The 23,438-nt window shown below is 39.8% G+C and overlaps 3 protein-coding genes across 4 annotated transcripts; all 3 read left to right on the top strand.

Annotated features, from left to right (window-relative positions):
• Positions 1-1,413: 1,413 nt before the first annotated feature.
• Positions 1,414-7,811, top strand: LOC122837630. Of its 2 annotated transcripts, XM_044128114.1 has the most exons (11): positions 1,482-1,639; positions 2,022-2,079; positions 3,352-3,366; positions 3,451-3,581; positions 4,030-4,165; positions 4,408-4,692; positions 4,854-5,192; positions 5,274-5,455; positions 6,534-6,635; positions 6,726-6,824; positions 6,896-7,811. In XM_044128114.1, the coding sequence occupies exons 2-11, from the start codon at positions 2,028-2,030 to the stop codon at positions 7,115-7,117; spliced, it is 1,563 nt and encodes a 520-aa protein (XP_043984049.1). In that variant the 5' UTR covers positions 1,482-1,639; positions 2,022-2,027; the 3' UTR covers positions 7,118-7,811. The 2 variants fall into 2 exon arrangements, with proteins under 2 accessions (XP_043984050.1, XP_043984049.1); XM_044128115.1 differs by lacking the exon at positions 3,352-3,366 and having other exon boundaries at positions 1,414-1,639.
• A 689-nt stretch (positions 7,812-8,500) lies between these two features.
• Positions 8,501-14,041, top strand: prpf19 (pre-mRNA processing factor 19). Its single transcript, XM_044128116.1, has 16 exons — positions 8,501-8,740; positions 8,925-9,074; positions 9,377-9,453; positions 9,722-9,863; positions 10,013-10,086; positions 10,178-10,243; positions 10,324-10,365; positions 10,474-10,548; positions 10,628-10,703; positions 10,816-10,925; positions 11,092-11,247; positions 11,325-11,394; positions 11,470-11,643; positions 12,166-12,248; positions 13,148-13,253; positions 13,342-14,041. The coding sequence occupies exons 1-16, from the start codon at positions 8,722-8,724 to the stop codon at positions 13,437-13,439; spliced, it is 1,518 nt and encodes a 505-aa protein (XP_043984051.1). The 5' UTR covers positions 8,501-8,721; the 3' UTR covers positions 13,440-14,041.
• Positions 14,042-14,607: 566 nt separating this feature from the next.
• Positions 14,608-23,254, top strand: tcirg1b (T cell immune regulator 1, ATPase H+ transporting V0 subunit a3b). The gene is made up of 21 exons (XM_044128117.1): positions 14,608-14,822; positions 15,786-15,904; positions 16,160-16,238; positions 16,969-17,117; positions 17,235-17,330; positions 17,442-17,503; positions 18,000-18,126; positions 18,207-18,289; positions 18,408-18,501; positions 18,679-18,891; positions 18,996-19,146; positions 19,254-19,393; positions 19,905-20,062; positions 20,178-20,268; positions 20,357-20,475; positions 20,620-20,833; positions 21,734-21,853; positions 21,940-22,026; positions 22,116-22,236; positions 22,357-22,528; positions 22,662-23,254. The coding sequence occupies exons 2-21, from the start codon at positions 15,788-15,790 to the stop codon at positions 22,753-22,755; spliced, it is 2,487 nt and encodes an 828-aa protein (XP_043984052.1). The 5' UTR covers positions 14,608-14,822; positions 15,786-15,787; the 3' UTR covers positions 22,756-23,254.
• The last annotated feature ends 184 nt before the right edge of the window (positions 23,255-23,438 follow it).

Raw genomic sequence — 23,438 nt, forward strand, 5'->3', positions numbered from 1 at the left:
CAGCGAGCCGTGGAGCTGGTGAGGGCGGAGGGATGATGTGATGCGGGCGGCCAGAGAAACCCATGCCTGCGGAGAATTGCATGCCCTGTCGCGGGAGCGCGCATCGCTCTAAACCCTCGCATATTGATGAGAAAACGGACTGAAATATGACCTAAAAGGAAACACAATTTTTCTGCATGATTACACTTGTTCCATGAACTGCTGGTATAAGTTTTATGTCAATAAAATAATATTTTAGGAAAATAAAGAGGGCATGCAGATATCAGCAGGCTAATAATAGGCTTTTCCCTAAGATGCATCCCCTGCTAGCATGGAGGTATAAAGAGTTAAGAGGGATTTCACCTTTTCTGCTTAATGACACTTGTCCTCTGAGCTAATGCTATAAGTTTCATATCAACAGGACAATAGACAGGGGGATATTGGCAGGCTCAGAAATTAAAATGTATCGTCCCTAAAGTTCAACTCATGTCTCAATAAAGATGTAAAAACCGTATTTATTTCAATTAGTCTGCAAACTAAGACCCACCGTTTAGGGCTTACATGGTTAAGAAACGTGATTATTTTACGAATATCTTTAAAAGTTTCCTCTTCGGTCATATTTCAGTCCGTTTTATCATCAATATGCGAGGGTTTAGAGCGATGCGCGCTCCCGCGACAGGGCATGCAATTCTCGGCAGGCATGAGCTTCTCGGCATAACACCTGTTTTGAAAGAGGACAAGGTAATGTAAATATGAACCAGTACAAATGTACAAAAAAATGGTGCAAACTAAATTTATTCAAAATCTACAATCACCTATAGTGGGTTATGTATGAATCTCTTTCCATTAATTGTCAAGAAAGAATGTGGGACAATATTTATGGCAGAATAACTCTGGTAGTGTTCACCATGACAAAATCAGATTCCTGTCTGGGAATATAAAAATATGATTTGATTCAAGGCGGTGACTGTGTAATTTTCTGAAAATAGATAAAAAGTTACATTAATTGATTTATTTTTCTAGATTAGATTAGATTGATTTATTATTGACTTTTATCGGATTTATTTATATATATTCGTTGGCTGTCTACTTTTGCTAAATTTATACATGTTTATTATTCAATACAGATTGAACAGACACAGGTGTTTTTTGTTTTGTAAATTATTTTAAATATTCTCTTGCAGGTGCTTCATTTTGCGCAGTACTCTGACTTTTCTAGGCTTTTAATGTTAATCTTCATTTGTATCTAATTTTAATATTCTGTGGAGTTTTCTGGATAATAAAATGCGTCGTTTGGGAAATGCTGTGTTCATCACTGTTCTCAGTGGTTATATTTTCGTTCAGCGCTGAATCTTTTGATTTATATGTTCTATAAAATCCCCTTGCACCTCGAATTCAACCCGTGTAAATTAAGTTCAACATGTGCAGCGCGTTGAACGCACACACTTTTTACGCTGGCGGTGACGCATGAAACGGGATCACGTGGTGCCTTTGTGTGGCAGCGCTGCTGAGAATCACACTGAACGGCGGAGTCGATCGCCATCAGGGAAGGGTGGTCAGTGCGCATGCGCTTTCTGCAGACGAGGCTATATCATCCTCTTATCCTCATCCATATTAACGCTGGAATATTTCTGCGTAGGTGTTTGCATCCAGGCTGCAGGTGAGTTCTGAGACAGAGAGATCATTTGTTGACCGTCAGTAATCGGTGTGTTGCCTCCCTGTGAGTGATGTTTGAATGAGGGGGGAGGGGACATGTTTGAGACCTGAGTGCCCGTGTCTCCTAACAGATGATGGAACCTAATGAGTGACAGAGCAGGCAGATGCTCTGTGAATTTTTCTTGTTTGTTTGTTTAACGGGGGAGATTGTCAGTGCGGAGAAATTCACATAGCTTGTTAGTCAGCCCCCTCCTTAGGCAGCTTGTTGATTGATGAAAGCATGCGGTGTTCAGACTGGTCACTTGTTTTCAGAGCGGAGAGTGCATGGGCATGAATGACAATTATGTTTACCAACGGAACAACCTGCCTTTTGCTGTGTTTTACAGGACAAAATGCACCCTTACGTCTTCTCGATCCTGCTATTTGCCCTTCCTCTATCTTCAGGTAACGTTGCGTTTTAGTTGTGGTTACACTCATTTGAAGACCAGTTTTCAATTTGACCTTTTAAAATAAGATAAAGAATAATTGTTGTCCATTTACTATGTCGGTGTAAATTGCTTTTATTTTGACCGATTGGAATTTTTATTTGAAATGCAGGGCTGGCTCAAGGTGAATGGGGCCCAAATCAGAACCTGATTTAAAGCCTCCACAAATCTACCATGTGTAAATGAAAAGAATAGATATTTTATTGTTGCATAGTGAAATTTTGCTCAGTGGGTGAACACATGACAAACAAACAAAACAAAAAATGATTATGACAGTCTGGACAATACACTTAACCACAGACAATGTAGAAACAGCATCAACAACAACATCCTCTGCAGTCAGGCCTTCCCTCCATACTACTTAATTATGTTACAATAATATATTTCTTTATTGTCAGGACGAGTCTGAAATTTGTCCTGTATCATAGCACTAATGTTGACAAACATCAATACGCAAACACAAATAAGCAGAATCAAACAAGTACACATTGTACAGGTAAGATAATCAGATGACCAGATCCCTTAATGATTAATGTTACAGGCTTATTTTCAGGATTGACTGATGTACAAAAGCATTTCGCAACTTAACTATATTAAAGTGTAGAACTCTGTGTATTTAACTTGATGGTAACAGAGTGTATTAATGATTCAGAGTGTTGTCAGGATTAGAAGGGATGTTTTTGGCTAATCTCACCATAATGCTGCATGCTGTGCATTTAGGATATTATGTTTTAGAACGAACTAAGTAGCCAACTAACAATTATTCTTCAAAGTGACTTTATCTTCCCAGTCAGTGTGCATTATTGATAAAATAGTCACTGTAGATGGTGGTATTTTGGAAAATGAAAAAAATATATAATTCAAATTGTCATATGAAAGAGACTTTTTTTTTCTGAATCGTTATATAAAACAGATGAAATGACAACTTATTATTCTACACATGGAGTCATTTTTATTGTGTTTCCAAGTTTAGTCCAAAACCTTTAAGTTGCAGTTTAACATAGTTAAAGCGAATTTTTAATTAAATGTTTTAATAAATTTATTTAGCCTGATCTAAAAGATAACTTTGGTCTTTTCCAAAACCAGATCTTGGAAAATAAAGAATGTCTAAGAATTGCTTCTGGCCTCAGGGCCAAATTATGCCTATAAATATCACATCTAAGTGTTTTGTATGACGTCTTCACTTTGTGCTCGATAACATAACTAATAGTGTTAATAATACTCCCTACAGGTTGGGATTTATTAGGTAAGTGAGTATTTTTGTTGATGAAAATTGTCACCTACTGAATGTATTCTCATTCCTATAGTTTTTTTTTTTGGTCTTTCACAGGTGAAAGGGAGAAAGTTCAGACTGTGTGTGTTGGGAAGGAGTTTCGACTGCCGGTGGACTCCACATCCAGAATTGTGACGTTTACACCGGACTCTGAGGGGCCGAGACAAGTCCTGCTTGAAAAAACCACAGTGAGTGGAAGTGTGTGGAAGTGTGTCGCTGCTTTTCCCTGTTCTTAAGATACAAACAGGTTAAAGTACAGCCAAAAAGTAGATTGATTTTTCTCCATATCAGAGCTGTGCTTTACTCGTACTTGTTGCTATATTCTGCCGGTCTATCTTACATGGTTAATAATCCTCTGCAGTTCTTCTCCTTACTGCGGAGATTTTGTAATTTCTAAACAAACAGAGGGACTCCATTCCCAAACAGTAAAGCCAGTTTACAAATTAATTTTAATGAACTCTTCAATTTATCCAACAATCAAAGTTAATATAGTCCATTATTTATATTAATTATTCAACTAAATCAAATATTAATTACTCAGATGATGTACATCTTGTTTATTTACTTTTGCTTCAGAGAGATGTAGAGGAGCAGAGTGTTTTGACTAGGACTGTTTTCTCCTCTCTTTATCTTCAGGTGAGGGATCCACGCTTTGAGTGGACCAGAGATAAGACGTTAGTCCTGAAAGAAGCGACTCTCAGAGATCAGGGACTTTATGCCAATAAACTGTCTGTTGGCTTCACCTATGAGACCGTTCACCTGATTGTTTCAGGTGCGACAACTCTTAGCCTCGGGCTAAATTAATTCATATATATTTCATCTGGTACAATACTCATTAATTATCAATCACTAGTTCTTTGGATTGATATATTAAAATGTTGGATTGATTTGGTGTGATATACTTATCAGATCTATTTGTATTCCTTTATTTTAGTAAAACAAATGTTTTTTTTTCTGCGACACTGAGCTACAGTTCTCCATTAAGCTGACTTGCTTTCTACCTTATATCTTCAGAATGCATTAAGCCGTACCGCAAGAACTATGGGGAGACCTTTGAGCACAGCATCCCTGAAAACGGCTCTGTGTTGGAGTTCTCTCCTCGGGGTGCGCCGCCTGAGGCCAGGCCCATCGTGCTATGGAACCGAACAAACCCTGAAACGTTGAACGCGGGACGGGGACGACTGCTGCGTGGAGGCAAGGTCTGGGTGGCAGAGAGAGTGACGCAAGCAGATCAAGGCAACTACACCATAAAAGACGATGACGGGAACGTGCTGTCTCGCAGCACCCTCTCTGTTCGCGGTGAGAGGAAACCAAACATGATTTGTTTTTGTTGTTTTCCTTGTTTTTTTTTTGTGTGTGGTAATAATCATGTTTTGTCTTTGTTCTTCCATCCTAACCCTAATATTCTCCCATCTATTCACTTGTCATCCATTCTCCTTTTACTCTGCATACCTTTCCAGGGTACTCCTTCAACATTACACGTTTCACCAAGGAGTCTCTAAACCTACCCCTGTTTCTCCCTGTCCATCAAGTCCATCTCATTTTTACCCCAAGTCGAATTCCAGATGAATCCTCTCTGGGTCCCTTTGACCCCAAACCTCCTCGCGGGCCCATCCAGCTGCTTCGTGAGGGCCAGATAATGGACCACGACCTGCGTTACAGAGGTATCATCTCTCTCGTCCGGAACGGATCAGTACACGATGTCGTTATCACCAGACTTACGCCAAGGAATGATGGGCTGTATGAAATCAGAGATGGGGACGGAAACATTGTGTCCTCCACCTACTTGCATATCATCGGTGAGCATTGTGTGTTTCCCCCATTTAGATATTTGAGTTTAAGCTTTTCTCCTGATTTTCCTATTTCTGTGATTCTTCCAGAAAAAAGGGCCACTTGGCGAGCTCTCTTCAAGTCCATCAGTGTCCCTTCTGGCATGTTTGTGACTCTGGCTGGTTTCATCTTGTTCATGAAACGCTACCCAAACTGCAGCGTCTCACAGATCATTACCGGCATCAGGACAAACCGCACACCTCCAGCTAGTGCGCCAAGAGTTAACATCCAGGTAGGAGATTCAGACCCAACACGTTGAACGCAGGACGAGGACGACTGGGGACGATAATCTGCTTATTATCACTGTGACCACACTGACACCCCATCCCTACATCTTTATGGAACATGCATGTTCTCGATTTATGGTGTAAGGATATATTTAGTGATGTACTTTTCAAATAGCATATGGTTTATTAAGCTTCTCAGATAATCTCAAATGTTGGTATTACTATGGAGTCATGCCAACATTTTGTGTTCATCCTTGACATTCTCTGCATTAGATGCCTCACCAACCTATTTTAACATTGAGCTTGGGGAATTGTTTACTGCTTTGAACCTCTCCACAGCATTATCAATGACTCGTGTGCTGCGTTCCTTTTCCCTCATAAATTTGAGGCCTTCACAGAGCAGCTGGCTTTATGCTGACATTAAATTATACACAGGATTCAATAGTTAACTACTGAAACTGAATGATTCTACTGGATTTTATTTACAGGTATCTGTGTAAAGTGGTTTGAATTCAAACGCATGGCACACATTCCCAATTTCTAGCCATCATTTTTTCCTTCCTTTCTTCTTTATTTTCTTTCTTTACTTCATTTGCTCACTCACTCACTTCTCAAGTATTTACTACTTGATTATCAGTGAGACTTAAATATCATATTAATCCTAGAGAGAATCAAAAATGCTGTTTTCAAATTTGCTCTTGCGATAAAGCTGTAAAACAACCAACACAGCTAATTAAAATGTGGGATGAACTGATGATCTGGACAAAGTTTTTGAAATTGCTACAAAGTGAAATCAGATCTAAACTAAAACTGAAGAGAGAAGAGAGGGGTGTGCTGTGCTGGTGTAGGTGTTGGGCACGGCCCACGTGTGGAGGCCTTAGTCCTTGTTGCAAGTTTGATTCCCGGCCTGCTGGCCTTTGCTGCATGTCTTCCTCTACTCTCATTGCCCACTTTCCTGTTGACTAACTGTCAAATAGAGGCCACTAAGGCCAAAAAATCTTTTAAAAAAAGAAGAGAAGCAGTTCTTTTGTCTGGTCAATTTAAATGTCATGAGTTCATACTTGTCTGTGTTTCTTATGGCAGGAGTACAGTCAGCCTCTTCCACAACCCCCATCCTACTATAGTCACTGCGAACAGCCTCCAACACCAAGAAAATGGACCCCTAGGCCCAGTCCGGTTCATGCTGTAAGGCAAATAATATTATTGAAACTGTTGAATCTGAATGAATATTGAGATTAAACATTTAATCTGACCATTAAATGTTTGTACTTACAGGGTTATACTCCTGTTGGGTCAGGGAGTCCTAGAGCAGACAACCAGGATGTACAAAGGCAAACACCTGGAAGCTCACCCCATCATAATTTGACCACTGAGGTAAAGATAAGCTTTAGTTGTGTCTTCTACATGATATTATTTTTTAAAAACATGTCTTTATTCTTCCCTAGTTGGATAAATTCAGTGAAGAAGACGAGAAAGTTTACTTTTCTATGCCTGGGGGCTCAGACTGCCTCCACTCATCTGAGGACTGCGTCCAGTTCCAGATTAACAAAGACAGAGATGAGCAAAGAAGGAGCAAATCAAAAGACTTCTTTTCCACGTTGCCACTAGACGAGGACAGCTCAGAATCCTGCAGTGTTTACACCTCGAAGAAATTGGACTTTTTATAAAACGGGGACAAAGACCAGGAGTTAAAGATGCAAAGTAAAGATGAAATTCCATTAATTGATTCTAAGAAGACATCATGGCACTATTTGCACAGTTTTAATTCTTTGGTTTGTACTGATTTCTGAATCATGAGGGAAGTGTTGAGTTTCCTGTCTCACTTTGCACTGGTTAATGGTGCTCTTAAAATATCCTACTGTTATCTACCTCTAAATCCTCAGGACAGATATGATCTGCACTGTATTTACTGAGTGTTTGTGTTCTCTCATCTCTAGGGCTATAATATCAAAAGTGTAACTCTAAAGTTGCAAGAGAGAATTCATATCACTTCACATCAATATAGTATGAACTGAAGTGCTTGCCCATTATACTGACTCCTTCCCTATTGTTGCTACAGTAACCGTCATTATAGATATCCCGTATGTCCTGCAGTTTATGTATGCTTGCAGGTGTAGTGGTTTTACCTTTGAGAAAACTGTAGTATAGACATATGGCATGTATCTCCAAATATTGTAACGGCAAATCAAGCAGTTAATCTTTGAACCTTGTATACTGGAAAAATGACTAAGTCTTTAAGTAATCCTTTATCTAATAAAGTCTTATCTCTAAAATCAAATGTATCTTTAACAAACATATCTAAAGATATTCAGTTATTTTTCTGCATGTGTATTTCAATAAATTCTTTAATGGAATGGTAAATGTATTGCTATAATTTATTTAACTAGGGATCTATGGTGGAAAGTGATGTATGAGGGTTAGGGTGTTTATTTCTGCACATTATGATGACTACGGTCTACAACTAATGAAAATACAAAATTTTGTGGCCTACACAATCCTGGGAAGCACTTTTGACTTGTCTTTTGAACCATTCCTTGAACCTTAAAGTCCAGAAACATCAGAAGCATCTGAGGGCCAAATGAAAAAAGCCCTGAATTGTTGCTCAGTCTTTCGAAGTTTGAAGCCCAGACTGAAATAAATTTTGCACTTAATTTTTAAAATTTAGAAAAAAATGAAGATGCAGAGACCCATGTTGCTTTTGATCCAAATTTTTATGCCCAACTTTATTCCCACTGCACATAGATTGATGAGTGCATATATTGCTTACACATCTGTGTGAAGCAATCCTTTTTATCAGTCTACTGTATATTTTAATTTTCTGAGAAACTGAGTTAGTGGTTTTCTATAATCATTAAGGCTAGCAAAAATATTTATGCTAAATATGTCAACCTGTATGCTATGGATCTAATATAATACAATATTTCACACTTTAACTGAGTTAAATAAATCCCGGTTATAGTCGCATCTTAACTGAGTTAAATAAATTCCAGGTATCCTGGTTTATGTTGATTCACTCTAAAAGTGTCGTAACAATTACATTTAGCTGACAGTAGAGGGCAGTGCAGAAGCAGAGGTTTGAGTTTTGACGTATGAGGAAAACGGCGTAGAAGACTTAACATCAGTTCCTTTTATAGCGGCAATGAAAGTACAGCGTGCCACTTACGATTTTAACAAAACATAACTTAGGCATACATTACCGAATTAAAGCTATTAGGTTCGCAGCAAGTATATTTCACTATTAGGAGGAGAGTATCAGTGCTGTGTTGAGAAGATGTCTCTGGTTTGTGCAAGTAAGTAAAACTGTATCAGTTCGTGAGACGGATTCAGTATGTTAGCTTATGCTAATAGCTAATGTGGCTAACGTTAGCCGCCATGCAGACCGCCTTCTACCTCAGAGAGTTTTCTCAGACGCGTTTTATGCCTTATTATTGCTGTAGTTTGAGTCATAATAAGTAATTACACTTTCCCCCCCAGTCTGCAATGAGGTACCGGAGCACCCGTGCATCTCCCCGGTGTCCAATCATGTGTTCGAGCGAAGGCTAATCGAGAAGTACATCGCTGAGAATGGGACGGACCCGATGAACGGACAGCCGCTGTCCGAGGAGCAGCTGGTGGACATCAAAGGTAAAAAAACAGAGCCATAGTTTGGGTTTGGAGGGTTCCGATAATCTCATAACAAATGTAATGTTAAGGCATTTTACACGAAAAGCACGTTGAATTAATTTTAAGTTATATGGAAATATATGATCAAATCAATCCTATTCATCCAATCAATGTACCACGATGAATCAAAATACTGCATAATGTTTTTAAAAAATAGTTAAATTAACTAATGATTATTGAATAATGTTAAATGTCTAAAATTGTATATAAGCAAATACAACTGAAAACTGTTATTTTTTTGTTTGTTGTTTTTTTTGTTTCAGTGACTCATCCAATTAGACCAAAGGCTCCATCAGCTACAAGCATCCCTGCCATTCTGAAGTCACTTCAAGATGAGTGGGTGAGTGCTGCAGTCAGAAAATCTACTTATACTTACTTATGTTTCAGATATTGCTTTTCATCACCAATAATTGTTTTGCATCTATAAAGTTTTAAATGGAACAGTAAATACAAGCAATTTAATACACGCCCTTTGTAAACAGTACATGTTACTTGAGTCATTTCTGAAAGTCATGTTAGCATTTCCTGTTTATCAGCAGCTTATACTAACTAGTATTTTCAGAACCAAAGTAAAAACTGACTCGATCCTGCCTTGTGTTGTGTTGTAGGATGCTGTGATGCTGCATAGCTTCACTCTGCGGCAGCAGCTGCAGACGACTCGTCAGGAACTCTCACATGCCCTATATCAGCACGATGCAGCCTGCAGAGTCATCGCTCGGCTTAACAAAGAGGTCACTGCTGCAAGAGAAGGTCTGCTTTTAGTTGGCAGCAGGGATGTTGTTTTTTTTTTTTTTACCAGATTTGTATTTTGTGACAATATGTGTTTGATAAATGTGATAAACTTCTTGTTTTGCTTATAAAGGTTCTCTTAGAAACTTTTTTTCTTTTCTAATTTCCAGCTCTTGCTACGCTTAAACCACAAGCTGGACTGGTGGCTCCTCAGGCTGTGCAGACCTCCCAGCCAGCTGCTGCTGTGAGTAGCTTGGAGTTTACTAGTAAAGGGTCTTAATAATTTATGATTTTTATTTCTTTTAATGAGGTTGAATTATTCCTTCCATTTTTAGGGTGGTGGTGGAGAGCCAATGGAGATCAGCGAACAGGTGGGAATGACCCCAGAGATCATCCAGAAGGTAAGATCTTTCACGCTGCAGTTCAGAGTTCATTACAGTTTTAAATTTTTCTGATGTTTTAATCGTGTTTCCATTCACAGCTTCAAGACAAAGCTACTATTCTCACCACAGAGAGAAAGAAGGTAGTTTTGCTTCTTATGTAGCATTTTTGTATCCAGTGGAGGTGCAGTCAGCGCTCCATGCAGTCTAAGCTCTATACTTTACCTTTTTATTTCCTTCTATTTCACTAGAGAGGAAAAACGGTCCCAGAAGAGCTGGTCAGAGCTGAAGACCTCAGCAAGTACCGCCAAGTGGCCTCACATGCTGTAAGTGTGGATTCGGTCTCGTCATGAAGCTTGGCGCTCTCTCTGGATTATTTACAATCTCCTTCTGGTTCTACTGCAGGGCCTTCACAGCGCCAGCGTTCCTGGTATCCTGTCCCTGGATGTGTGTCCCTCGGACACCAACAAAGTGCTCACTGGTACGCTGAAAACCTCTGCCGTTGTTTTGCTTGCATTTATTATTCAACCAGTAATTTTAGGGCACATTTTTAATTCCCTGAAGACTCTGACGTAAACCTATTTTGTTTCCAGGTGGCGCTGATAAGAACGTGGTTGTGTTTGACAAGAACGAAGAGCAGATTGTGGCAACTCTGAAAGGTCATGCCAAAAAGGTCACCTCGGTCATTTACCATCCATCCCAGGTGACTTTCTTCTTTACGAGTTTATGACTTTTATTTAAAAGAATAAAGAGTTTCTGATTTTCTTTTAAAGTCATAAATAAAAGTTTGTATTTTATTTAAAAGATCTAAAGTTGGATCTTCAGAGATGTCTGATGAGAATTTTATTCAAACCTGTTTTCCTCTCCAGTCTGTGGTCTTCTCTGCCTCTCCTGACGCCACCATCCGTGTGTGGTCCGTTACCGGCGGCAACTGCATTCAGGTGGTGCGAGCCCACGAAGCCGGAGTCACCGGGCTGTCTCTGCATGCTACAGGAGACTACCTGCTCAGCTCCTCTGAGGATCAGGTGGGTTTTGCTGCATGAACAGATTTCAAAGTTCTACTGCTTCACTGTATTGACCTGGTTGTGTTTTTCCGTTTCAGTACTGGGCCTTTTCTGACATCCAAACTGGTCGCGTTCTCACCAAAGTCACTGATGAGAGTGCTGGCTGTGGTAAGTGTCTCTGTGGATGGTTGTATGTGTCAAGTCTCCAGGTGGGCACTGATTATTCTGCTCTTGGTTCCACAGCTCTCACCTGTGCCCAGTTCCACCCTGATGGTCTCATTTTTGGCACCGGTACGGCCGACTCCCAGATCAAGATTTGGGATCTGAAGGAGCGCACCAACGTGGCCAACTTCCCTGGCCACTCCGGACCTGTGACCTCCATCGCTTTCTCTGAGAACGGATACTATCTGGCCACAGGTTTGCACTTTACACTTTATTGATCTTATTCTTTTTTGTTTGTTTGTTTGTTTTGACTCTGCATTAGAACTGGAAAGTTTCAGACACATTTCTAGATATCAGAACACACTCCACACTACACAATACCCTGGATGCAGCATCTTTAGTCTAATAGCTTAGCAGTGAACAGTTGAAAACTGTCTGCTTGACATTTGATCTTTAGTTTAAAAAGATTAAATGCAGAGATCAAAATATAAACAATCTAGCTGTAAGTGTATCTGCTTTTGATAAATCTCCTTTAAAGTAACATAACTATGCCATGTCCACCCTATCGAGTATATGGCTAAAATCTTGCTGAGTGTGTACTTTGTGATTCATTTTTATGTAAAGTTTACCTACGTCTGTTTTAGGAAAAGAACACAAGTTACACAGTGAATGTTCACTCCCATACATTGTAACAAAGTACCCGTATATCTTTGAGTGCTCTCTGAATTTTTGCACTTTTTATTTGAAAAAGATATTTTTTTTCTTTCTTTTATTCAGGTGCCCAGGATAGCTCTGTGAAACTGTGGGATCTGAGGAAACTGAAGAACTTTAAGACTATATCTCTGGACAACAACTATGAGGTAAAAATAACTGATATTTCTCTTTTCTTAAACATGTCAGTGTTGAGAAGTTGCTTTTTTTGACGTGATGTATTTCTAGACTTTGTCTGGAGCAGTATTCATTTCTCATCCACAAAGTCTGATATCTTGGTTGCTTACAAAAGTCCTCATCCTTCATAATTGTGACTTGGAAGAAAAATCGTGTGGGATTTCTAAATTAGAAATGAAGTCTTTAAGTTGGGTATTATCAGTTTTCACTCCTTGAAACTAACCTAATTTCAAAACATTTGTAATAAACCTTAAACCTGATTCTAAGTCCCAAGTAAAATAGAGAGTAGAAGATATTAGCAAGGAGCTGTTGGTTTGCAACTAAACATTAAACATTATGTTTTCTCACGGTGGTGGAGACTGTTTATTAATGGATGCATTTATTGAGAATCTGTGAGGCTGCATTGAACTGGAGCAGAGGTTCTCTTGGCACCCTGAACACACAGTCAGTGTTGCAGTGGAAACCCTTCTTTCCAATGTAATGTGACCAAATGAGGAGAAACTCAAGGGGGGTGAATAGTTTCACATGTTGTAGAAAGATAGTTTAAACCTGATTCTAAGCAAGTAGAAGATCTCTAAATACTGAGGAGCCTAAACATTAAACATTATGTTTTTCTCATGACTGTTTATTAATGGATGCATTTATTGTTAGAGGTGATGCATTGTGAAAGTTTTTTCTTTGTTTAGTTTACTTATTTCAGTAAAAACTTCTGCTCAGTGTTTACTATAAAAATGCTAGAAAAACCTCTGTCCTCTCCATCAGCTGCCAGTAACCAAGTGAAAACTCATTTCGGCGCTGCAGCACTCGACTTTTTGTAGTTTTCTTTTCTGGACTTTTTCTTGAAACTGATTAGTATTTATTTCTCTTTCAGGTGAAGTCTCTGGTCTTTGATCAGAGCGGGACCTACCTGGCTGTAGGCGGGTCTGACATCCGTGTCTACATCTGCAAGCAGTGGTCTGAGGTGCTCAACTTCACAGGTGAGGAGACGAAATGCCAATCATCTGTTGTTTGTGGCAGTAAATCTGTACATTCGAATGGCCATTGATTTTTCTTTTTACCTTTCAGATCATACTGGTTTGGTGACTGGAGTTTCCTTCGGAGAAAATGCCAAGTTCCTGACATCTGCAGGAATGGACAGAAGTCTCCGATTTTACAGTTTGTAGAAAGAAAAGAATTTCAGGATGAACAGGGGAGGACAGTTGAGAGACATGTAACTGAGTAACATTTCCAAGCACAGTCATTTAAAAAAAAAAAAAAAAGTCAATGTTAACTATACTTCTGATGTTGTGTTTGTCTTCATATCCAGGAAAGCAAGCACATAGAAATACAGCAGTATGAGCATAACATAACTTGTTTGTTGGTTTTGAGAACAATAACAAACAGGAAATTTCTGTCCTATTTCCCAGTTGGTTTTATTGATTTTATTATTTCTTTTTGTTTTTAGGGAGGTTTTAATTTGATTGTGAAACAGTTCAGTTTGCTCTTTCAACAACTATATCTGGTGATGATCAGCTTTGCTTTTTAATGTAGACCAGCTTCATTACTGGATCTGTAGGGAATGATCAAATTAAATCTGTAGTGATCCTACAGTAAAACCAACAGATGTAGAAGATTTATTTGTTTTAGCCTTCCACCTTGTTTGAGTTGTCATAAATTTTTTGTTCCATTTTTGACATGTTTTTCAGTTGTACATTTGCCATTACCTACTATTGTACCTGATACACCTCTGCCTTTGATGATAAAATAAAATATCTTTTTCAAGTTATGTTGTCCACATTTTAATTTGATGTACATAAATCAGTGACTTTATTACTTGTAAGTGTACTTTTTCAAATTGGGGGAAATTGGTTTGGATAGGTTTTTTTCTCCTGTTAATAAATCATTTGAAAATACATTTTGAAATTATTATGATATTTTTGTCTTGCTGATCTGAAACAAATTGTTACACAAAAAGACAAAACAAAAAATCTATAATGCTGAATATCTACACATTCCATGTGGTGTTAAAAATAAGTATAGATGAGATTAAAGGGAAAAAACAAAAGCTCATTACATGAAAAATTAAAGCGACCAGGAGTTTGATGAATATGTCTGTTTAGTTAATTAAATGAGAGGAGTTACTATATTCCATTAAAATTGAGCTTTTGAAAATAGCAGGTTTTAAGCAGGAATTCGAGCCCATATTCCTGCATTAAAAAAATGTTATTGGTCTAAAATGATCTGATCTTAAGTGTGTTTTCAGTATCTACATAAAAGTACAGGATGAAGTATGGCGTTGGCGCCATCACAACAGGACAGGTTATATCACTGCGGCAGAAAACGTCGCCCCCTAATGGTGAAACTAGGGAAGATCAGGAAAGTCCTGGGTCACGTGAGTCCTGGGGTAACGTGACTCTCATGAACGGGAAATGGGAGCCAAGAGATCATAACTCACCTCGGAACCTAGAAACACGTCTCCACTTTGTCCAGGTTTGTCCATCGGTACCGTCCAGGACAGCCACAGAGAGTGTCCACAGGAGACACAGAGGGGTCCAGGCGAAAGACAGGTGAGACAGCTCTGATTTAGCTTTGTTTACTGCTAACCGGGAGCTACTTTTCCCACCTTAACTGGTGTTATTATCATATTTAAAATCAACGTACTGTAGAATTCCATTTCCCACCTTAACTGGTGTTATTATCATATTTAAAATCAACGTACTGTAGATTTTTATTCCCATTTTTCTCAGTACGTTAAGAATGCGGTAGGTTTATTAATTTGAAGCTTTTGTTTCCCTGGAACGGAACTGTGACAAAAACGAAACAAAAAAACTGTTAATTGTGAAAGAAAATGTGGGGGAAAAAACTATCGACAAAGTCTTTATCCCCAGGAAAAGTTACTTTTAAGATTAATTTACTTTTTTTGTCTTGTCATGCACCCTTAATACATTTATTGGCTATCACACAGAGTTGTTTGTTAAATCGATTTCTGTCAGATGATTTCTGTTACCGACTTTAGTCGAGCAGAACAGACCAGACCCTTCAAAAAATCCACAAAAAAAATAAAATATAATTAAAGAGACCACATATCTCTTGGTAACAAAAAGTTTTTCAAACATCTAAATCCAATTGAGATAGAATAATATACTTTATTATCAATCAATCAAGTACATGATTGTTGTTGGGTTTTTTTTTTTTTTCATTTTTGGAGAATAAATATATAGAGGAATTACACACGTCATATTATTAACATACATTTGCAAAAATGGAAATTCCACCTGATGATCGCCACAGCAGAACCTGCTACTTCCCGTTTGTAAGCGTCCACACATAAATCGCTGCTTTGTCAGTTGATTTTTTTAGTGCACCAACCAAAGCCACATCCTCTTTGTGGACTTTCTTTTTGACAAATCAATGCCTTTCTGTCCTTTACTAAATAAGAAGTCTTTATATTTTTTTGCCCAAACAACAGTGTTTGGTTTTGTGTTGCGATTTGAAAGTGGAAGTATTATTGGTTTTCCTTCTGTTTGCAGTTATGGGGTCCCTGTTTCGAAGTGAGGAGGTGTGCCTGGTGCAGCTCTTCCTCCAGTCCGACTCGGCTTACAATTGTGTGAGCGAACTGGGAGAGCTGGGATTGGTGGAGTTTAGAGATGTAAGTCAATTACAGTGATCATTTGTACTTTTGCGTCGATATAGGATCTGAGCTCATTTTTTAAATTTTTTTCTGCAAGTTGCTGATTAATTCTATCTTTATTTTCATGATACCATTAAAATAAGTTTCTCCCTTTCAATTACTTTAAGTTGAATGGTTTGCTAGACACACCAAACATTTTCCTTCCTTCTTTTGCAATAAGTTGAACACAAATAACCCCTCGTGCCATCTTCCTCATTTTTTGTATCTTTCTAGTTAAATCCTAACGTGAATGCCTTCCAGAGGAAGTTTGTCAGCGAGGTCAGGCGATGTGAAGAGCTCGAGAAGACTTTTTGTAAGAACCGACTCATTCAGCACCCTAAACAATTACAGGCACACCGTGATAGAGATGCGTCAGAAGTCTTAAAATAGATTCATATATTACAACGGGAACATAATCTCACTGAAAAATAGTCTGAGGACAGTCACTGAGTGAGGGGGGAAAAAATGCCATGTTAGAAAATAAAATAAGGCCACAAGAAAGTACTACTGACCTGTGGATACACATACAGTCAGAGTAATAATCAATACTTTTAAAACAACTGGGACTGTGAGATCGCCGGATGAGGACCTAAGTCTGTCTTGCCACCACTCATAGTGAACAGGAAGTAAAAATCTACTGGGACTTTAAGTGGAAATGTGTTCTTTGGTCAGATTAAAAGTTAACTTTGCTTTTCTGTAACAAAATGTCAGGATCTGGTCCTTCTCCAAAGGCTCAGGCGTGTGCAAGAAATCATGAAATCTTTGAAGTATGCTGACTTTTTAAATGAAAACATGTTGGGCTCGAGTAGTGAATTCCAAAAACACTGATCACAGGGTCCTTCAGCAGGATAATGGTCCCACAGCAGTTGGATATTGGCCATGCTAAGGCAAAAATACTTCACCTACCGCAAGACCAATGTTCCTCAGTGGCTGTCTCAGCCCTCAGATAGGAATCCTGAAAAGATGTAGCGTGACTCTTATGTTTTGGGAGTTGTATGTTTTAATCTATTTCCATCATTTTCTGTTTTGACATTGTTCCTCAGCCTTTCTGGAGCAGGAGATCAATCGCTCCCTGAAACCGCCCCTGCAGCGCCCCCTGGCCCCTCCGAGCCCGGTGCCTTCGGCCCCTCAGCCGCGTGAACTCATCACCATAGAGGAGGAAAGTGAGAGGCTGGCGAGAGAGCTCAGAGAGGTAAAAAAAAATAAAAGAAACACAACTGCGAGTCGGTGCTGACGGGCTTCTGTTGCGTCTTTTAGCGGCGTTGTTATGTAACGTTTGATGGGGCGTGTCCCGTTTGTTTGCCTCCAGGTGTCCAGGAACAGAGACAGCCTCCGGGCTCAGCTCACGCAGCTCTGCCAGTACAAAGGAGTCCTGACCCAAACGCACTCGCTCACAGCCACGCAGGTCTTTACACACGCGATATCTCGACATTGCTGTTAGAGTTTCTTCAAAACTGATGGAGCAAAAAAAAAAAAAACAGACCGATAAAAAACAATTTCCACCTTCCGTTGACAGGGACCACCACCTGTGTTGGAAAGCCAAGGCCTGTTTGATCACCGCCAAGATGTCCGCCTTAGGTAGATGTCTGCTTTTTCTTCTTCTTCTTCTTCTTCTTCTTCTTTAACGATGCACAGATCAATCAGCCAGACTTCAAGTTCAACCAATTTTTCCATGTATTTTATCTGATCTTTGATCTACTTTCCTACTTTGTAAATGCAATAAAATTAAGAACTCTGTCCATTTTCAGGCAATAAATAAATCATTCAACAGCACGTGCTTTGGGTTTGAGTTAAATAAAAATCGGAAATGGATTACAGAAACATTTGATGTATGATGGGGGTAGTTTTGTAGTTTCTTCATATAACGTTGGATTGAAAGCTGCTGCTCTGACGAAGAACACACAAGATATTTTCTCCTGCTTTATGTGTTGTTGTTTTTGAAAAAAACGAATCAGCAAGATTAAAGAAATTTGGATATTAACGTCAACCAAGAAAACCTTGACTGGTTCCTCTCTAGTTTTTCCTCAAAGATTTAGATTTTTTTTTTTAAATCCCATCTTCCTCTCCGCCTCAGCTTTGTTGCAGGAGTGGTCCATCCTTGGAAGGTCCCCTCGTTTGAACGGTTGCTATGGCGGGCATGTCGCGGTTACATTATCGTGGATTTTAGAGAAATGGCTGACCGACTTGAGCACCCGGACACGGTAAGAGCTCGGAGGCAGGATCTCTAATTCAGTTTCATTTAAATGTAACATGTTTCTGTTTTCTGCCCGTCGGTCTTCAGGGGGAAATGGTGCAGTGGACCGTTTTCCTGATCTCCTTTTGGGGAGATCAGATCGGACAGAAAGTGAAGAAGATTTGTGATTGGTGGGTGAAACCTGTGCATCTATCAGATTATTTATTTACTTTCTAGTTAAAGTATTCTCTCATTCCTGATCAGGCTGATTTATCTATTTTTTTTTCTTTTTTCTTTTACGTCGAGCAGCTTCCACACGCAGACATTTGCATACCCAGAGAGTACAACTGAGAGAGAAGAAATTCTGGAGGGCCTTCAAGGTCGGATTGAAGACATCAAATCAGTGAGTATCCTTTATTTTTTTTTTTTTTTTTTTGTTTCGGCATCAATACCAGCATTTCCTCTTTTTGGAAACCCCAAAAGTACCAAATGTGTTTAGAATGTTCCTTTTTTTTTCTGTCTTCTCTGGGCAGTGTGTCGCTAAACTCCCTGTTTTCACTTCCTCGTCGCGTTTTCACAGGTGTTGTCTCAGACCGAAGCCTTTCTGCAGCAGCTGCTGCAGCGAGCCGTGGCTCTCCTGCCTCAGTGGAAGGTCCGGGTCCAGAAGTGCAAGGCCATCCAGCTGGTGCTGAACCTCTGCAGCCCCTCTGTGACCGATAAGTGCCTGATCGCCGAGGCCTGGTGTCCCACCGCCAAGCTGCCGGAGCTGCAGAGCGCCCTCAGAGAAGGAGGGGTGAGATGGACGCAGCAGCAAATCAGAGACGTGCAATGCTGCTGGAGATTAGATTTAGTAAAAAAAAAAACTAACCGATGCTCTGTTTCTCCTTCTGTTTTCAGAGGAAGAGTGGCAGCGGCGTGGACTCCTTCTACAACCGCCTGCCCTGCTCCACCCCTCCTCCCACTCTGTTCCCCCTCAACTCCTTCACAACGGGTTTCCAGAACATTGTTGATGCTTACGGAGTGGCCAGTTACCGGGAGGTCAATCCAGGTTTGTCTCTGTCATTTTATCCATCAGATGGCTCTGTTAAAGCAGAGATCAAAAGCAGCCAATTTGTTCAACCGTTTTCTTTCCACCCCCTCCCCGTGCCTCTGCAGCGGTGTACACCATAATCACGTTCCCCTTCCTGTTCGCTGTGATGTTCGGGGATGTGGGTCATGGATTACTCATGTCTTTGGCTGCCCTCTGGATGGTCCTTGAGGAGAAAGACCCCAAACTCAAAAACAACAGCAATGAGGTACACTCCATCCTTTAGATGAGCTCTCCTTCGTCTCTGCTTAAACGTATGCATTCAGAGCATAATTCAACTCTTAGTTCAGCAATTACATTTTTTAATTGATCGTCGTAGAGTCATAGTTGGAAAACGAGATATGAATGTATATTAGCCAAGTCTGTTTCTGCTTTAATAGGTTCTTAAACAGTTTTAGATTTGATCTGAAAATCAGACTAAATGATTTAGTTGTTTTTCTTTTCATAGAAACTAGAACAAAAAATAAAAAATCATTGCTAAGCTACAGCTATTGAATTCAGTATTTCAAAGAAACATTTTTTTTCTGAGTTCATCTCTAGTCAAAGCTTATATCCTGTCTGTGTTTTAGTCATATTTCCTAATGAATTGGAAATTAGCCAAGTGACACATGCATCCAATGAAACATTGCTCTTCTGAAAGTGGTTTTAATTAGTTTAAGGCATTTGGAGTGGGGCATTCCAGGGTTTTGGCTGTAAGTGAAACGCGTTTCTGTTTCCAGATCTGGAGGATGATGTTTGGAGGACGTTATCTGATTCTGCTGATGGGCCTCTTCTCCATTTACACGGGAGCCATTTACAACGAGTGTTTCAGCCGAGGCATGAAAACTTTCAGCTCCGGGTGGCACGTCGGCCCAATGTTTGAGAAGAACATCTGGAAGTGAGGACAAGTCATTAAATTTCTCAACAATGTATAAATATTGTTTAATCACCCAGTTTTTCTTTGTTTTCTCTCTGACCCACTCTAATTATTACATTTATGTTATCTGCTTCAGCTCGGCGGTGCTGCAGGGGAACCAGTTCTTGTCCATGGATCCTAACGTGACCGGGGTTTTCATCAGCCCATATCCCTTTGGGATCGACCCGGTACAGCCGTCAGATCCTTCATCGTTTCTTTTTAATTAAATACCTAATTGAAGCCAATCTTATTTTGCCTTTTGGTTATTGTTGTCAGGTCTGGGGCCTGGCTAACAACAAGCTAACCTTCCTAAACTCGTACAAGATGAAGATGTCTGTCATCATTGGCGTCATTCACATGACATTTGGAGTCTGCTTGTCGTTCTTCAACTACTGGTTAGTCATCTGGGTTCTTTCTCTGTTGTTCTAAAAAAAAAAAAAAAAAAAAAAAAAATCTGTCTCCTCCTCCCACATCCGTCTGGTCTGGTTTTTGTTTCTTGCAGAGTTGGTTTTCACTTCCGTCTTGGTGTTTCTCTTCAGGCACTTTGGCAAGATCAGCAGCATCTTCTTTGTGCTGATCCCGGAGCTGTTCTTCATGCTGTGCCTCTTCGGGTACCTCATCTTCATGGTGGTCTTTAAATGGATCGTCTACACGCCCGCTCAGTCCAGAATCGCTCCCAGCATACTGATCCACTTCATAGACATGTTCCTGTTCACAGACAACCCGGAGAACCCCCAGTTGTACACGGGTCAGGTGTGTGCTCCATCACAACACAGCCACATATGTAATGGAGGCCAATGTTTTCATAGACGTGCACTCATTTACTCAACACTCAGGAAGATGCTGAATTTATTTGTTTTCCTAAAGGTTCTGCTTGTGATCTTTAAAGTGACACTATTACCTATGTTTTTCGATATTTTTTTTGATATTTACTCTGCTTTCCAAAAACTATTTGCATCACTTTGCAACCACAAACTACAATGTATTGAGGCTATATGTGACAGATTAACACAACAAGGTACATCATTTTGAAAATGAAGCAAAAATAATATACGTTTTTCAACATTTTTTACCATTCGGTGGATTCATATCCTGCTGGCTGGAGTCAATATGTTGTAGAACCATTGTGCATCTAGGCTGTGTCTTCACGCTTGAACATTTAATTAAATTTTTCATCGATTGTCTTGGATGTTTATCATTGTCATTCCACTTTGTGCATTTCTTTGTTCTGTTTAGTTGCTTAAAACCCAAAAGAATCATTGCAGTTTGAGGTTGTAATGTGATGAAATTATTAACAAATTTGGATTGTTTTGCTGAAAATGTACAAAATTGCTTGTTTCAGTGCACAGAGTAACTATAATGTCCTTCATGCTTTTTTCACTTATGTGCTTGAGGTTGGGTTTTTTTTTTCTGTAAACGTGATCCTGTTAATCAGATTGCTGTCAGAGATCAGATTCCAAGTTTATTGCAAACACATGAATCCAGTTATACACTCATCCATAATAGCAAACAGTGCTGCAGTTGTTGCTCAGTTAATTAGAGAGAACATGTTGACTACTTTTCCAAGGTATTTGAATAAACCAATATGAGCAGATTTCTTGCATTGGCTGCTGTGTGGTTGTTGTTGAACATGTTTTTGTTCTCCCTGTGCAGCTTATAGTTCAGAAGGTCCTGGTGGTGCTGGCCCTGTGTTCAGTCCCTGTCCTCCTGCTGGGGAAACCCCTGTGTGAATATGTCGCATTCAAATCCAGACGACGACGACGGCGACGCACTGTAAGTCTTAAGGGTTCAGCGAGCTTTATCTATTTTTAGACTGTGAAGTGCATCGTTTGCTAGATTTAGCCTCTTTGTGATATCAGGACGAGGAACGACAGCCATTGGTGACCGACGAGGGCTCGGTCAACACTCGGCAGGGGGAGGTGGAGGGCGGACCGGCTGACGAGGAGGTAACTGTGATTGAATTTATGAAGCAGATTCAATTTTCTTTGCTGCACTCATGCTTCTAATTTGACGATCCGAACCGTGTCGCCTGCAGGAGTTTGATGCTGCGGATGTGTTCATGCATCAGGCCATCCACACCATCGAGTATTGCTTGGGCTGCATCTCCAACACGGCTTCCTACCTACGGCTCTGGGCCCTTAGCTTGGCTCATGCACGTTAGTGCTAACACACACATGACTTCCTCTTTGGAGTCAAACCTGCCCAGTCTGGTATTCATCTGTTTTTCCAACCAGTCGTTGCTCTGTGACTGTGAGTCACTGGTGTTGTCTCCACAGAGCTGTCAGAGGTGCTGTGGGTCATGGTCATGCGTCTGGCGCTGAAGTGGGAGGGCTACGTCGGATCGGCTCTGCTTTTTGTAATTTTCGCCGCCTTCGCCGTGTTGACCGTCTCCATCCTCCTGGTCATGGAGGGGCTCTCGGCTTTCCTGCACGCGCTCCGTCTGCACTGGTAAGGATGCGAGGAAGGAAGAGGAAAAATGTTTCAGAGAATTTATTTTTCGCAGATTGTCCTGGTGATGATTTACCAGTGAAATCAGAGCCATGCTTCGTTCTTTTTAATTCTTACATCGTCTCTTTTGCAGGGTGGAGTTTCAGAACAAGTTCTACAGTGGAACGGGCTATAAACTCAGTCCATTCTCTTTCCACTCTCTGATCCATGCTTCAGCTGCTGTATGATGGGCCAAAAAGTACAAATCAGTTCAATTAACAGAAGTATAAGTGAATCTTGATGGTCTTCTTTTGCCTGTATGCCATGAAATGGTTAAATTAATTTGCACAATAATCATGATGAATAATACTGACTGTTATTTTTACATCAATAGAAACAAAAACATGTGTCCACTCGATTATGACATTATTGTATGAAAATATTCTTTCGTCTCCCCTTTGTAATAATTTAAACAGTGTTACACATACGCGCTCTAATTGAATTAATAACAAACATGAATTATGAAAAGGGAAAGCACGTCTGCAAATGAGTCTGTTTTGCTGTTTAAGGGAATCTGACACTGATGACTTGATGAATGTTTCAGTCTGAATGATATTCATAAACCAAAGACTCCTTCCCTCATGATCATGTCCCAACAATGTCCAATTTTTTTTTTATTTTTTTTTTGCCGTTTAACTGTATACATTTAAATAAATTGAAAATTAAATAAAGTTTGCTTTTTGATTACTTTTTTGTGGGGTATTTTTTTCCAACCTGTGGACTTGCTCTTAATCTACACTTTCTGTTGTAAAATGTTGGTTTTATAAAGTGATCAAAAATGTGGGAAGTACGCAAGTCTGGTAACTGTAACCATTAAAACAAATAAGTCGGCATTGAAAATCCTATTGTTCCTAAATGAAATGCACTGCAA

This window comes from Gambusia affinis, linkage group LG09 (genome assembly GCF_019740435.1).
Source record: "Gambusia affinis linkage group LG09, SWU_Gaff_1.0, whole genome shotgun sequence".
In the NCBI taxonomy this organism is placed as follows: domain Eukaryota; kingdom Metazoa; phylum Chordata; class Actinopteri; order Cyprinodontiformes; family Poeciliidae; genus Gambusia; species Gambusia affinis.

What these genes read in the sequence shown, in the direction of transcription:
- LOC122837630 (XM_044128114.1), top strand. Translation starts at nt 2,028, where the DNA reads ATGCACCCTTACGTCTTCTCGATCCTGCTATTTGCCCTTCCTCTATCT. An exon ending in CGTTCACCTGATTGTTTCAG is followed by an intron (nt 4,166 to 4,407) that starts GTGCGACAACTC and finishes TTATATCTTCAG; the next exon opens with AATGCATTAAGCCGTACCGC. An exon ending in CGCCAAGAGTTAACATCCAG is followed by an intron (nt 5,456 to 6,533) that starts GTAGGAGATTCA and finishes TTCTTATGGCAG; the next exon opens with GAGTACAGTCAGCCTCTTCC.
- prpf19 (XM_044128116.1), top strand. An exon ending in TCAGCTCCTCTGAGGATCAG is followed by an intron (nt 11,248 to 11,324) that starts GTGGGTTTTGCT and finishes TTTCCGTTTCAG; the next exon opens with TACTGGGCCTTTTCTGACAT. An exon ending in TGATGAGAGTGCTGGCTGTG is followed by an intron (nt 11,395 to 11,469) that starts GTAAGTGTCTCT and finishes TTGGTTCCACAG; the next exon opens with CTCTCACCTGTGCCCAGTTC.
- tcirg1b (XM_044128117.1), top strand. Translation starts at nt 15,788, where the DNA reads ATGGGGTCCCTGTTTCGAAGTGAGGAGGTGTGCCTGGTGCAGCTCTTC. An exon ending in GCGGACCGGCTGACGAGGAG is followed by an intron (nt 22,027 to 22,115) that starts GTAACTGTGATT and finishes TGTCGCCTGCAG; the next exon opens with GAGTTTGATGCTGCGGATGT. An exon ending in CCTTAGCTTGGCTCATGCAC is followed by an intron (nt 22,237 to 22,356) that starts GTTAGTGCTAAC and finishes TTGTCTCCACAG; the next exon opens with AGCTGTCAGAGGTGCTGTGG.